This window comes from Bufo gargarizans, chromosome 1 (assembly GCF_014858855.1).
Source record: "Bufo gargarizans isolate SCDJY-AF-19 chromosome 1, ASM1485885v1, whole genome shotgun sequence".
In the NCBI taxonomy this organism is placed as follows: domain Eukaryota; kingdom Metazoa; phylum Chordata; class Amphibia; order Anura; family Bufonidae; genus Bufo; species Bufo gargarizans.
In genome coordinates this window covers 64,384,862-64,400,004 of record NC_058080.1, presented here as the reverse complement: position 1 = coordinate 64,400,004, position 15,143 = coordinate 64,384,862, and the positions used below count along the sequence as shown (strand labels likewise).

General features: G+C 39.2%; 1 protein-coding gene across 1 annotated transcript in view; it reads left to right on the top strand.

The window, feature by feature from the left end:
- The window catches only part of SH3TC1 (SH3 domain and tetratricopeptide repeats 1), a 52,781-nt gene that overhangs the window by 14,784 nt on the left and 22,854 nt on the right, over positions 1 to 15,143 (top strand). Inside the window, 8 exon segments of the mRNA XM_044295869.1 lie at positions 314 to 419; positions 1,344 to 1,487; positions 2,600 to 2,792; positions 3,054 to 3,124; positions 7,715 to 7,910; positions 9,048 to 9,184; positions 10,874 to 10,909; positions 11,684 to 13,354. Of these exon segments, the coding sequence (XP_044151804.1) occupies positions 314 to 419; positions 1,344 to 1,487; positions 2,600 to 2,792; positions 3,054 to 3,124; positions 7,715 to 7,910; positions 9,048 to 9,184; positions 10,874 to 10,909; positions 11,684 to 13,354 (2,554 nt within the window).

Here is a 15,143-nt window from a genome sequence, read left to right as displayed (position 1 = left end):
GTCCACCTTGTAAAGCAGGGGACACTGTTAATAGAATTAATGTCTGTTAAAAGCGCAGTGCTGAACATTGGTAACCTCACCCATAGAAAGCCTTGGCAGCATGAAAACAACTGTACTGTGCAGAGCTGGACAAGATACTGGAAATTACCTACTTCTGAGTTATTATGACTTAATTGGATCAGTTTTCAGACACATTTTGCCACTATTCTACATTTTTCTAAGTTTGTAAAATACCCTTAATAAATCGTTTGTTTATAAATATCTCACACAGTTTTTTTTTAGTCCATAATATTGACTTTGGCTATTTGTGTAGGAGCTGTCAGCTCGGCTGCTGTCTATTGAGAGTGATAAGGATTTAATAACTGTGACATTCAGAACGCTTGAAGAGATATGGAAATTTTCTACTTACTATTCTCTTGGTAAGTGAACAATTTTAGGATTTTTTTTTATTATATATGATCTCATAATTGTATTGTATTTTTACTATTTAGGTTAAGTCTATGAGGCCATACAGAACTTTTCCTCTATTATGATAGACTCCAATGCCATAGAAACCATACAAATTAGGGATCATCTATCAAAAACTGGTGTTTTGTGCCAGTCTTTGATATCACCTGGATGCTCTTAATTTTTAAGGAGTTGCAGGACTTGTCATAAATTAGGCACATCCTGTGGCAGCCCATGCAACTGAATTGAAATTTACTCCAGGTGGAGTACATTTCGATCATCATTTACACCAGGAAACTGGTGTAAATGTTTGTGAATTTTCCGGGGCAGATGGCCCTGCCTCTGCCACCCCCTTACCCGCCCCTCTCACTCATCCATGGTGAGGATGGGGCAGATGGATCAACTTTTGCAACATCCCTACCCCAACACTGCTATTCCCCAGGGGTGATGATGGAGTAAAAACACAGCATGCACCTAAATTTAGGCACACAACGTTTAAAAAGTCGCAAAACTGTGTCGTGCGGCTCTTTTTTACACCAGAACTGGCCTAGTGGGTCCTAATAAATGACCTTCATTGTAAGACCATTTAACAAAGATCTGTGTTTTATGCAGGTCTTTGATATCCCCTGTGACGCCGAAGGATGTGCTTAATATATGACGAGGCCTACACATCCTGCTCCAGTCCATATACCTAGCTGGAGTAGATTTCAATCATCAGTTACCACCCCAGGAAAATGTGATACATGATAGCGAATGTGCTGGGGCTGATGGTCCTACCCAAACCATGCCCCCCCCCCCCCCCCCCCAGTCTCCAGAGCTACAGGGCAATAGTTCTAACTATGTAGTATTACAAGTACAGAAAAGCTGCACATTGTTCTTTTGTTCTTTACACACAGGATTCCTGAATCACTGCATGGAGGACATATTTTTAGACCAGACTTTTTGGCTGACTTCTCCAGAGGAACAAGATGCTGGGATTCAAGTCCTGTTAAATGAAGGCTCACTAAGTCTCATTTACAAGAGTCTTTTAATGGAGGAAGGTTGGTAAGACTTTCTCTAACATAACATGAGATACTATAATAGGTCAAACCACTTACGGTAACGAAGTCTAGAATGTAATGTACTGCCCCTTCATGTGGGATGTAGAGCATCTCAAAAGGGACTGGAATGCATCGATGTTCTGAAAACTTTTTTTAGGGGAAACCAACCGCTTTAAGCCAAAGGTAGAGATCTGGATGAAGTGATGGTCTGCTCCAACCTGGACATATAAGCTAAGAGATATCTCAGTGGGAAGATTTAAAGGGGTTTTCCAGGAGTACAATTTTGATGATGTGTCCTCGGGATAGGTCATCAATATCTGATCGGTGGGGTCCATCTCCCTGCATTGCCACTAATAAGCTGTTTGAAGAGGCTGCTGCGCCCTTGTGAGTACTGCGACCTCCTAATAGGCAACCAAGCACAGTGCTGTACATTGTATAGTAGCTGTGCTTGGTATTGCAGCCCATGACCATTCTCTTGAATAGGACTGAGCTGCACACAACCTATATGATCTACAAACATGATTTTAGTGGCCTTGAAAAAGGTGGTCTCTTCAAACTGCTTATCAGCAGGGGTGCCCCACTGATCGGATATTGATGATCTACTCTGGGGATAAATCATGAATACTGTACTTCTGGCAACTCCTTTAATTCTCTATTCTCAGAAGTAGGTATTTTTCCATTTTAAGTATCTTGCCCAGCGCTGTGCAGTTCAGTTGTTTTCCTGCTGCCAAGGCTTGCTATGGGAGAGATTACCAATGTAAAGTATTGCATTCATGATTCTTCGCTCCTTTTACAGGCATTAACTCTATTAACATCTGTTCCTGTTTACCAAGGTGGTCTTTTAATTGGTTTTCTAGGCTAGATTACTCCTGATACAAGTTTTCTCTTGTGCTCACTGTTGCCCCCTACTGAGTAATGCACTTTTTTTAAGCTGCCAAAAGAAGGTAAAGGAAGTAGAAACTAGCCTGTGTCTTAAGCGTATGCAAAATGAGTAGCATTACCACTCAAGCACCAAATATTGTAAAACTGCCCCCTATAGGCAAGAATTGGAACCTGCATGTGTACAGTAATTTATCTGACATTGCATATTATGCTTTTTTTTTTCCCTGTAGGGATGTACTTTGTTCTGTGCTCTGACAACTCTATACAGCAGGCTGTGGTTGTCGACGGTACTGTGCAGATAGTTCAGTCCAGCTCTGCTGCTGATAGTCCAAGTACTGCATGGACAGAGACAGATTCTTCCACAAGCGATTACAAGGCACAGAACCCTAGGACTATCACTGAGCCACTATGTCCATTCCATCAGTAGGTAGCTGATTTTTTATTCATTCATTAATTTCCTTTTTAAGTCAGTGCATCTACACTGTAGCTGTACTTCTATACAGAACCTTTCGCAGGAACATAGCTGGGCAGGAAAGTTTATTTTCTACTGGGGGGAATGGCTAAGTTTTTCCTTGGTCAGGGCATTTACATATAGATCTAGTGCTGCAGCTATGACTCTGCATAATGTCTTTATGTCTAGCATGTTATATGATGCAGTTTTTATTTTTTTGATAATTTTTTTAGGTGGTTCCTGAAAACAAATTTAGGTTCTGATATCAAGGACATATCTGATTCTAGACAGAGAAATCAGATTGGTGAGTTTTTCTTATAATCTCCTCATCGTGATGCATGGAAACACTATGTATGATATTTTTTATTGAATTATCCCAATGCATCTAAAATGAAAGATGAAGCAAATATTCATTAAAATTATCTACTATTCTGTGGTTCAGCACTACACATTCATGGGTCCCAATGGTCCAGCAGAAGACAACCCCATTTGGAGATGTCTTTGGAGCAATCACTTGACACTCAAGCCTATGATGATTCTTATGTAACCCATTGGATGTTATTGATATGTCTAGAGTGTAGAATGGTAACACAAAGATTACAGTATAATAAGTGGATGTGTACATGTTCTGAATAGATGGGATGTAAGCCTCAGAATCACTACCTCCGGTGGGCTCAAGGTGCACAATAATGATTGCATACTATCAAAACATATCAGGTTCTAACCCCTTGTTTTGAGGCTTATTTAGGGGGTGTGGATTCTATTTCCAGGTCTACCAAATCTATGAAAACCTTAATTTGTGCTAATATGGTGCAAATATGGCTGCATAAAGTCTAAGGTTTTCTAAAACACTAGTAGATAATGGGGGCATTGGACTAAACTCATTGGCCATTGTACTTGGGTCTTTAGTCTATTCTATTCTTTGCAGGGTATACTCTGACGAGCAAAAGGGTAACAATGTTTTGAACTTTTGACTTTCAGGCTCCATATCTCACCATCCACTACAGCTTTGAACGTGAGACTACCATAATTTTACAGACAATCATCTTGGCTATCTCATACATGAATTGGACTTGCAACTATTCAGCATAATTATTTATACAGATTCTTGTCTTTCTTTGTTATTGTTTTGGCCCTACTACAAATTACAACCTGTTCTCACATTCCAAGCGAAAGGCCACTGGCTTGAATCCAGGAGCAGTCATGAATAAGATTTCCCAAGAAAAGAGAAACAACACCATCCAGCTCATCGATAGGGGTATCTTGGGCCAAGAAAATTGCCAAACTGCATTGTGTGAGTGCCATGACAGTTGGACGAATACAAAATAAAGTCCGTCCATCCATTCCAAAGCCAAGAGGTGGATGTCCAGCCAAAATATCAGAGTCAACAAGTCGGCTCATCTCAAGGTCTATCAGTTCTGCAACAAACGCAGCAGTGGAGGTGGCTTGTATGCTACGTAAAAGTGAGACGTCCACTTCATAAAAGTGAGACGTCCATGCAAGCACTGTGCGATGCACATTACACAAGTCTGTAATGGTGGCCCGAAAAAAGGTAAAGAAGCCTCGACTTCAGTATCGTCATAAGAAGCGTCGGCTCTAGTTTGCAAAAAAGTGGACAGTAGAAGATTGGAAACGTTTGATTTGGAGCAATGAGACGAAAGTCAATAGACTGGGCTCTGATGGGTGCAAATGGGTCTGGAAGAAACAAGGGAAAAAGGGGCTAACGGATCAGGAAAATGAAGGAACTGTCAAGTTTGGTGGAAGAAGCCTGATGATATGGGGTTGTTTCACAGACAAACGCGTTGGATACTTGACCAGGATCGATGGTGGTCTCAATGCTGAGCTATATTTGAGTATCATACAAGATTAGTTACTTTGTACACTTGAGTACTATGGGTATGAAAAGGACGACATACTGTTCCAGCAGTACAACGACTCGAAGCATACGTTGAGATTGGTGAAAAAATGGTTCAATGACAATGAAGTAGAGGTGCCGGATTGGCCCCAACAGTCCCCAGATCTTGACCCTATCAAACACTTGTGGGTAGAGTTGAAGAAAAAACTGTATTCGTACCGAAGAGAGTCGATCGGCACCAATATTGGGAATGTGTAGAAGTAAAAAAATTCAGAAACCCCTCAGATGGACGTGAATATACAATTAGAGAACATTTTAATTGCCGTAGTAGTGGAATCATCTATATTGCATCGTGTAATTGCCCTAAACTGTATATTGGTAAAACCACACAGGAATTAAGGCGAAGAATATCTGGACACATTAGTGCAATAAATACAGGAAAGGATACGTCCCTATATAGGCATATTACATACGCCCATGGGGGAAACACTGAAGTGCTCAAATTTTGGGGACTGACAAAAAAGACCCTGGGACCTAGGAGCGGAAACCTGGATATTAAACTTCTACAAGAAGAAGCCAGGTGGATTCAAAGATTACAGACCCTGAGCCCAGGAGGCCTGAATGAAGGCTTTTCATATACAGCCTTCATCTGATGCGACTAGCACATGAAATAATAAAAATAATATCTATTAAACAAAAAATAATAACTAAATAGAAGAAGAAACAAAGAATAATGACCCCCCCCCCCTGAGAGTTCCAGAATATGAACCCACCCCCAGTAGCCACCAATGGATCTTATGGCCCATTTAATTTTATTTCTTATTATTGCTCGAATGATATATCTACCTAACCCACCTATATAAGTGTAAACAAATAATTAATACCAATAATAATTCAAAAAATAAACAAAACTAATGAAATTAGTATAAGAGGGAATGACATTATACCCATAAAAGATAGACCGAATATAGTGAAATAATAAACAAAAGATGGTTAATGGTATTTTGTGTCACCTCAAAATAATCAGATAGATCATGTGGGTTAGAATCATTTGATTTGGAATCACTAACTAGAACAATCAACTAACGTCTGTACCTTCACTAGTATATACAGTGGAAATTATAGATCTTGTTTGCATAGAAGAAGCCTACCATCGTTATAGCTGAGTGAGGTAATTGCTAAATCCTCATTCATGCTATGCTAGCTGAACCATGTAAACATTGCCTGACGTCAGTGAGGCGAGACCGGACGTCATTAACATGAGACTGTGAAGGACAAGCGTTTGCAATAGACGTCATTAACATGAGACTGTGAAGGACAAGCGCTGGGAATAGACGTCACTAAACTGACATCGGGCCAGAAGTCACGTGCATGAATTCCATTGGCTGATTTACCTAGAGGGGCGGGTCTATGGAGTGTATAAAGGGAGGTCATAATGAGCGCGCGCGTACATATACCCCGCATCCCCTGACGAAGCCGCAACAGCGGCGAAACATGTCGGGAGGGGTGTAGAGAATGCGATCCTGTTTTTAGGCAGTTTGTATTGAGAGGACATTTAGTGTAGAGATACCGAGATGTTAGGGAAACATAGCGAGGTCTAGTGAGGTAGTGACACGTGTGATAAGCAACCTCTAGTGGCAGACATCCTGCATAGCAGGGAGAGGAACGCCAAAGAACTGAATGAATGCAGGAATACGGCTACATTGACCCTTATGACAGAAATAGGGGCAACATTGTAGCTTATCCGTTCAGTAGAAGCATTGTTACCAACTAGGCAAACAGGGGATACACTGGAACATTTACAGTTCAACAACAATTGTGTCAGGGAGGCCTGAAATAAAGGCTCTCTGCAGGGCACCCGAATAATAAATAAATAATTAAAAAATAAAATCAAGCCCACTGCACAAGTGATAAAATAAATTCCAAGTGCATCTCAAGGTTTGTTTGCTGCACACAAACAGCCTCTACGCTATGATTAAATAGACATCATTCTATCTAGCTACATAATACAGACATAGTTATAAAAGGTTGCAAAAATTAGGCAACCTGGTCTATCTAATTGTACCTCATACCTCTTTACAACTGAGAGTTTTAAATTTCCTTGTTCTTTTTCAATTTATGTTGTGAGTCCTTACCATTGATAATAAAAGTTATATTTTAACTGTTAATAGGGACCCCTAAAGGGATTTTTTTTTGTCTCAGTGACCAAGTAAGTATTTAGAAGAGACCTGGGAACAGATTTTGGTTGAGACAAGCTTGAATCTGTTTGAGAGCATGCCCAAAAGGATTCAGGCAGTGTTGAAAGCCAAAGGTGGATTTACAAAATACTAACAAAATAATAAAAATTTAGAATTTTAGGAGCAACACAGTAACAATGCAGATAAATCACAAGAATCTGCCAAACTAATCATATGCTAAATAGTGTCAAGTCCAATTTATGTATGAGATAGGCAAGATTATTGTCTATGAAATGATGGTAGTCTCACGTTCGGAGCTGTGGTGGATGGTGAGATATAGAGCCTGAAAGTCAAAAGTTCAAAACATTGTTACTCTTTTGCTCGTCAGTGTATATAGTTGGAAGACCGGGTCTGATCAACTGGTGTTACTGGGCAGTCATTTTCTTACAAACAACTCAATGACCAGAATGCAACTTCTCAAGGGTACAAGCCTAGGGCATAGGACTTAGACGTAGCTAATTATAATTTCTCCATAAATCAGTTTATAGGAATATGTTCTAGGAAGACGTTATGCCAATTAGCTCTTAACAAGCTTTGCCTCTATTGCTACCGGATGGAAGGTAACTACAATCTATCCAATAAGTCAATGGTCGACCTTTCAAAAGGCTTTGAAACATGACAGAGGAGTGTTGCCTGGCCTTTAAGACTCCTCACACCATTAAAAGTGCTCTACATTAGGCGATATTGTATTTCCCAAATTATAACTATGTTCTGTACCTTTCCTAGATGAGAAGTATGAACTGTGTATTTTGCCATTTTATTCAGCAAATTGACAGTATCTTTATAAGTATATGTCTCTTAGTACCTACAGGTTGGGTGAAAGCCGTAGTAAATCATGAAAGTGATGCCCCGGATGAGATCAGCTATGAGAGGGGAGACATGATAGAGATAATCACCACCTATATTGAATGCATGGATTGGTTTGTGGGAAGAAATGTAACCACTGGAAGCACTGGATTTGTCAAAACATGCAATATGAAACCTCATATGTCAGAGGGGTAAGATACTTGGTAAAAACGTATTGTAACCTTTCAGAAAAGGCTTATTATTTTATATGTGACCTGTTAGCTACTATGGGCTTCACCAGTACGCACAAGTGCATTGAGAGAATTGGCATTTGCCACCACAAGCCTGATTCAGCAACCATTCAGCCTGACAAGGGACATAGTATTGGAGGTATAGCTGGAAGGAAATAATCATCAGGCCCATACTGGGTGGTGAGGTGGTAGACTGTTCGTTTTTCTATAGGTGCCTTCAAGATACAAAAAGCAGAACGATCAGCTCACCCGATACCACGAACGTTATTTTGTGTTAAAACTGCAGGCTAAAATTACAATCTTATTACTATATCTTAGGACACAGATAACAAAATTAAAATACAATCTCCTACATGTTTTACGTGCACAATGCAAATGAAATGCATGAATTGTATTTACATTTTATGTGTCCTAAAATTTTGCAAAGTGCCAATTCCTCAAAATTTTGGATAGGTGCCTTCTACTTTATAGCTCTCTTAAAGTTTGAAAGACTTTCTTTGTAATGTTCATTTGCTTCCTAAATGCAAAATTATAATTATAAATATATAATAATATACAATTATAAATAGGCTTTATTAAAAGTTTCCTATCGTTTTGCTTCTGCAGTGTGCAAGTCCTTCACCTAGCCACTGATGCTGTTAAATCTGACATAAATCCATCTTCGCTCTGCTCCTTTTTCTAGTGGCTCTTTCTGCTCTCTCCCTCCCTTCTCTCATTGTTAGAGATATCAGCAGGGAAGAGGAGGAGATTCTGCATAGCAGATTAGAGTGTGGTGAGGGGGGAAAGCATCTTTGGATAGTAGCTCTCACGGGCTATAGATAGGGAAGAAAGCCCATACAAGGCAGCAGCATTTTCAATACACAGTCCTCATGTTTAGCATGTATTACTGGGAGGGGCATATTCACATGAGGAAATCATTAGCATATGTGAAAATAATTTACTTTGTCAAATGTGTCCTCCACATTTTTTTTATAAACATCATAAGGTCCACATATTGTATAAGAATAAGTGGACCATATACAAAAGATACATGTGTAAGTATGGTGGATCTATTCCTAAATTACTTTCATGAGTATTTTCTCATGTCCCATTATCCAGACAGAAGAGCACACACCTTCCCGTAGATGACACTGAACTGAGCCTAGAAAGCTCAGAAGAAGACTTCGATTTTGAGGCAGCAAAGGCTTTACTGCAAAAGATATCACAATCTGACGTCTGCCACTTGTACAAGCTCGGTAAGCCTTGGTAATCCCCGAAGAGAGGGTCAGTCAATCCAACTGCACTGCTTATAAATGATACAAGTATGATACGGTGCTGTAGGAACCTTAGGGTACTTTCACATTAGCGGCAGGGGACTCCGGCAGGTGAACAGCCTGTCGGATCCGTTCTACCGCTAGTTCACGTGTGCCCCCGGACTGCCGCTCCGTTCCCATTGACTATAAATTATAATGGGGTGGGGGCGGCATGGCAGCGCACGGCGAGAGGCAGCCGGACTAAAAGTACTGCATGCATATATTATAGTCATCAGGGACGGAGCGGCAGTCCGGGGTGCACACGTGAACTAGCGGCAAGACGGATCCGACAGGCTGTTTAACCGCCGGAACAGCCTGCCAGAGTCCCCTGCCGCAATGTCCCTCTGTAGTTGTCACATGGCCTGTACCTATTAGGGTGCATTCACATCACCATTTAGCTTTCCATTCTTCTGATCCATCAGAAGATGAAAGAGAGAAAAAAAAACAGGATCCTGAAAAAAAATTATCCTGTTGCATCAGTTGTCATCCATTTGAGCCATTTCCATCTGAGATCCGTTTTCTTAGGTTTCTTTCACACTGGCGTTTCTATTTTCCAGTATTGAGATCCGTCATAGGGTCTGAATACCGGAAAAAAAAAAAAACACTTCTGTTTTTTCCCCATTCATTGTCAATGGGGACAAAACGTAACAGGGCAGAACGGAAGGCTCCAAAATGCATTCCGTTCCGTTTGGTTGTGTTCCCATACTGGAGAGAAAACAGTATGGCACTTTGGCACTTTGAAAAAAAGGAAAAAGCAAGGTCTGGTTTCTAGAGACAGGGCTACCATGATATATGAACCCACATGGATAAATTGCCAGGGGCCCAGTAATGCATATCATGTCCATAAACCTCCATCTTCTACCTTATTGGTGAAAATTGGTTGTCACCTTGGGAAAGATGTTATAATTCTCCTCAGCAACTGTGATCATCTTGGGTCCATATACCACTCATTTAATGCATCCATGGGGGAATGGGAGAAGGATACTAATTCAGACATTTTGCAAACCCTTTGCAAAAAAAAAACTTTATAAAAAATCTCCAACAGTTTTGTATCTACAGCCTATAAAGACCTATATGTCATCATGGTTCCAGACTAGAAACAAACCCTGTGCGTAGTGTCATAATGCAGTCATCCATTATTCTCTTCCATGTGCGCACCTCCGTAAATATCTGTATGTTTTTTCCTATCCCTGGTTACAGTCTACAACAGAAGTGTGAAACCTTTCAGGTCTGAGGGCCAAGTGTCAGAGTGCACAACATGAAAGGGCTGCACCGTAAAATGGTGCATTGCTGGGGTATTTCCATCTGAGACATGGATGGCATATTTAGTCAGAAATGTCTGACAGGTTGGGTTCCACGTTTGGGGCTCCAATTTATGAGAACAATGAGGTTTCTTCTCCCCCATTTGACAGTCCAGGCAGGAGGGAGGAGACCATGACATGTGCAGTTCTCGCCATTGTTGTGCATGGGTGTTATGGAAGCACTTGAGAATATCACAACTCCCATAAACTACAATGGTGGTGCTGAACAAGAAATATAAAAAAAAAAGAGTAGAATTGTATAGGAAGCTGTGGACAATATATGATGATATAACTTCATCCTGTCTTCTCTTGTAATTATGTTTTATAACAGATCAATTTGAGGAAACAGAAATTTGTCAAAAAAAAGGTAAGGTTAAAATAAATATGTGCATATCGCACCTGTAAAATAATAATGCAAGTCAAACTGGACATATCAATCCCCCGCCACTCCCGTTCCCATTCCTCTCTGATCTCTAATTCCTGGTCGCTCTTGACATGTAGGAAATAACTGCTCGGCTAATGAGTGGCTGAGGGGCCAGGAAGTAGAGACTGGCGGAGGACTGTGAAGCAGTGCAACCTGAGCAGCGGGCAGGGGCATAGCTATAGGGGGTGCAGAGGTAGCAGTCGCTACCGGGCCCAGGAGCTTGAGGGGGCCCAAAGATTCTTGTGCTGCATAAGAAGAGACCAGTATTAGAGAAAGTGCATGATGCTGGTCAAGTTACACCTCTGTCTGGAGGGAAGGGGTTAGGTCAAGAATTTGATTCAATTTTTGCTTTAGGCAGCATGAAGGCTATGTGCGTCCCTGCCTCTGGCCACAAACCACTGAGGGAAGGGGGGGGTCCAAGCTGAACTCTTGCACCAGGGCACATGAGCATTTAGCTATGCCCCTGGCAGCGGATAATAAGAGGACTTATTAAATGCCCAAACAAGGGGTTGTCTGGACTCCTTAACTGATGACCTATCCTCCTATATGATAAGAAATAAATTAGTGCAGCATTTTAGACATAAAAATTACAAATTTTAGATTTTTTGATGACTAACCCATATTCTACCTATTTTAAGTAAAAAATCTTTTAGAGGGAAGGAGTAAATATATGAGACACAGTTTATACTAATTTAGAACATGTTGCTTAAATTTTAGAGAATTTGCATGTATCAACAAGTATCGATAGCAGCAACTTAAAAGAAAAGTTGGAGACATTTCTGAGTCGGACTGCCTCTGCCTCTTGTCTACCATGCAAGGACACCTCCAGTGACTTACAAGATACAAACTCTGTTCCTTCCCAAATCCAGACTGCTCTCAATGAATATGAGGACCCCATCTTCTGTATCTGTGTAAAAGAGGAGACTCATGAACCTTTACTCTCATTTCTAAACAGTGAAAAGTATCAACCAAGCTTCAAAAAGCTTTATGATGTCTCATATACCTTCTTACAAACCTTATTTCATGGATATGATGAAGAAGAAGAGTTGGTTCGGTACCTTAGTATGGTCCGAGGAGAAGCTAAGAAGTCCTGTTTGAAATGGGCTCAGGCAAGAATTTGCTTTCTTCTGGGCAGGCTTTGTACTAAGAGAAACAAGTTCTCCCAAGCTCGTGTTTACTTTGAAGAAGCCATGGGAGTCATTAATGGGGACTTCTCTGATATTTTTCTATTTGCCGCTGTCCACATGAACCTGAATGCTATCTACTTAAAACAAAAATCAAAGGACAAAAGCTGGCTAATGATTGACAAGTCTTCTTCATTATTCCTTGGACTGCAAAACTATATAAGCAGCACCGATATGGAGCCCACAATTCTGAAATATGCCTTGAAAAAGGTGATACTGAGTCAAGACCAGAAGAGTGAGATAAAGGTTTGTCAGCTTCTAGTCAAGACTTTCATCGACTTGAGACAACACAATGAAGCTTTGCCATATATCGAGAGGCTCCAAGCCTTGAACAACTCAATGGACTGCAGTAAGATTTTTTCATCAGGGTACTACTTCCAGTTGGCTGATATTTATACTAAGAAGTGTTTACCACACTTGACCTTGAGCTGCGTTAAAGTAGCTTCTAAGGTTTCTTGTAGCATCATGGACACTTTAAGAAGGATTAGTTTAATCACAGAAAACACTTCTAAGAGACTCAAAAGACCAAGGACGATATTTCCATCTCAAATTGCATATCATCTACGACATGCCCTTAAATCAGTGGTCACCAGTCAAGACCAGGAACTATGTTGCTTCATATATCTGAGCTTATCGGACATATGCTCAAGTCACAGGCTGTACAGAGAAGCTAGAACATATATCATGAAGGCTATGGACACTTTTCCCATGGATATAAAGTACAGGGTGGACATTTTTGTATCACTTGCATGGCTCTACATGCTTGAAGGAGAGAGCAGTGTTTCTCTTGATATATTGAACAGAATGGTGTCATTTCCTGACTGTACACAACACCAGCTTGGAATTGCCCACAACCTTGTTGGTATTGCTCTAAGACGAGGAGGAAAAATTGAAGATGCGGCTAGACACTACTGTATAGCTTTGCAGATCTCACGAGAGGTGGTAAATCTGCAGAACCAGGCAGCTGTGCTGGCTAACTTTGGCATGTTATTCTTGCACATGAATGCTCGGATTCTGGCAGAAGTATTCTTGGTTAAATCAGTCATCCTTTATTCTGGACTTCCAATTATGGAAAATGGGGCCAATTTTATATATGTTTTATTAATGCTTGGAAGCCACTACATCACAGGAGACCATAAGGAAAAGGGAAGATCATATTATGAATGGGCACTCCTTGTTGCAATGGAAACAAACCATTTGGAAGGTGAGCTATAATAAATGTACTTTTAACAATGACATCAAGAATAACTGAATAGATTAAAGGGATTGTCCAATGACACACAGATTTCTTGAGTGGTTTTCAAATATAATTAAACGTACTTAGTTTAATTAGAAATTAAAGTACAGATGTAGCAGGGGTAACGCACATACTCTTAACTTAAATTTCTTAAGTCATCGCGTTATCTTGAAACAAAAGCCATTGAAAAGCAATTGCATTTAGTTTAGATAACGTGTCTCATAAAGAATATAAGTATATAAGTAGTGATGAGCGGCAGGGGTCATATTCAATTTCGCGAATATTTTGTAGAATATTCGTTAGAATATTCACAAAGTCGAATATTTGTTATATTCCACGATTTTTTTACTCGAAAAATCGGCAAGGTAATGATCGTGTAATATGCGAATTTTCGTAATGCGAATTTTTATTGCAAATTTTTCAACTTACAACTATTAGACAAAGAAGATTATAGCACTATATTAGCTAACTTTTTTTTTTTTTTTCGAATATTCGCGATATTGCTATAACTTTGTTTTTCCGAATATTCGTAATATTCTAAAACAAGAATATATACCAATATAGCGAATATTCGAAAAAAACTAATATAGAGCAATTTAGCTAATATAGTGCTATAATTTTCTTTGTCTAATAGTTGTAATTTTTTTCTCATCTGAAGTTCAGATAAGGAAAAAAATTACAACTATAAAAAAAAAAGATTATAGCACTATATTGGCTAAATTGCTCTATATTAGTTTTTTTTAGAATATTCGCTATATTGCTATAACTTCGTTTTTTCGAATATTCGTAATATTCTAAAACAAGAATATATAGCAATATAGCGAATATTTGAAAAAAACGAATATAGAGCAATTTAGCTAATATAGTGTTATAATCTTGTTTTTTTATAGTTGTAATTTTTTTCCTTATCTGAACTTCAGATGAGAAAAAAATTACAACTATTAGACAAAGAAGATTATAGCACTATATTAGCTAAATTGCTCTATATTCGTTTATTTTTTCGAATATTCGCTATATTGCTATATATTCTTGTTTTAGAATATTACGAATATTCGAAAAAACTAAGTTATAGCAATATTTGAAAAAAAAAACGAATATAGAGCAATTTAGCTAATATAGTGCTATAATCTTCTTTGTCTAATAGTTGTAAGTTGAAAAATTCGCAAGAAAAGTTTGCATTACGAAAAGTTCGCAAACAACACTACTCCAAATATACTGCAGCCTTCTAATTGGCCCACAAGCTAGAAGCAGTTGAGGGATCATGTGTATTGATTAAAAAAAAAATCGAATATTCGAAATTACGAATATATATCACTATATTCGAAATATTCACTAATTTTCGAAGTACCTATATTCGCGATAAAAATTCTAAATTCGAATATTCGTGATCAACACTATATATAAGTAAGTTTCAATATTTTACATTTAGAAACATTCAAGAACCTTTTCTGTCTTTGGCCAACCCCATTTGGAACAATGCCACCGTTTTTCATGAGATGACAGCTAAGTAAAGATTGAGATGTTGCAATTTCTTATCTACGTTAGTAGCCTAGCAGTCCTCAATGCAGAAATTTCACACTTATTAATAACACTTGACCAATCTACGTGTACAATTTGCTGTATATGTGGGCAGTATATTCTGGAGCAAGAAAAGGTGACCAGATTGATTGTTTTATAGTTTTAGGGCAAAATATGCAATAGAACCTGACATTTTTTTGATTTAGACTAGAATCACACATGCAGTTTTTGGAGCTAA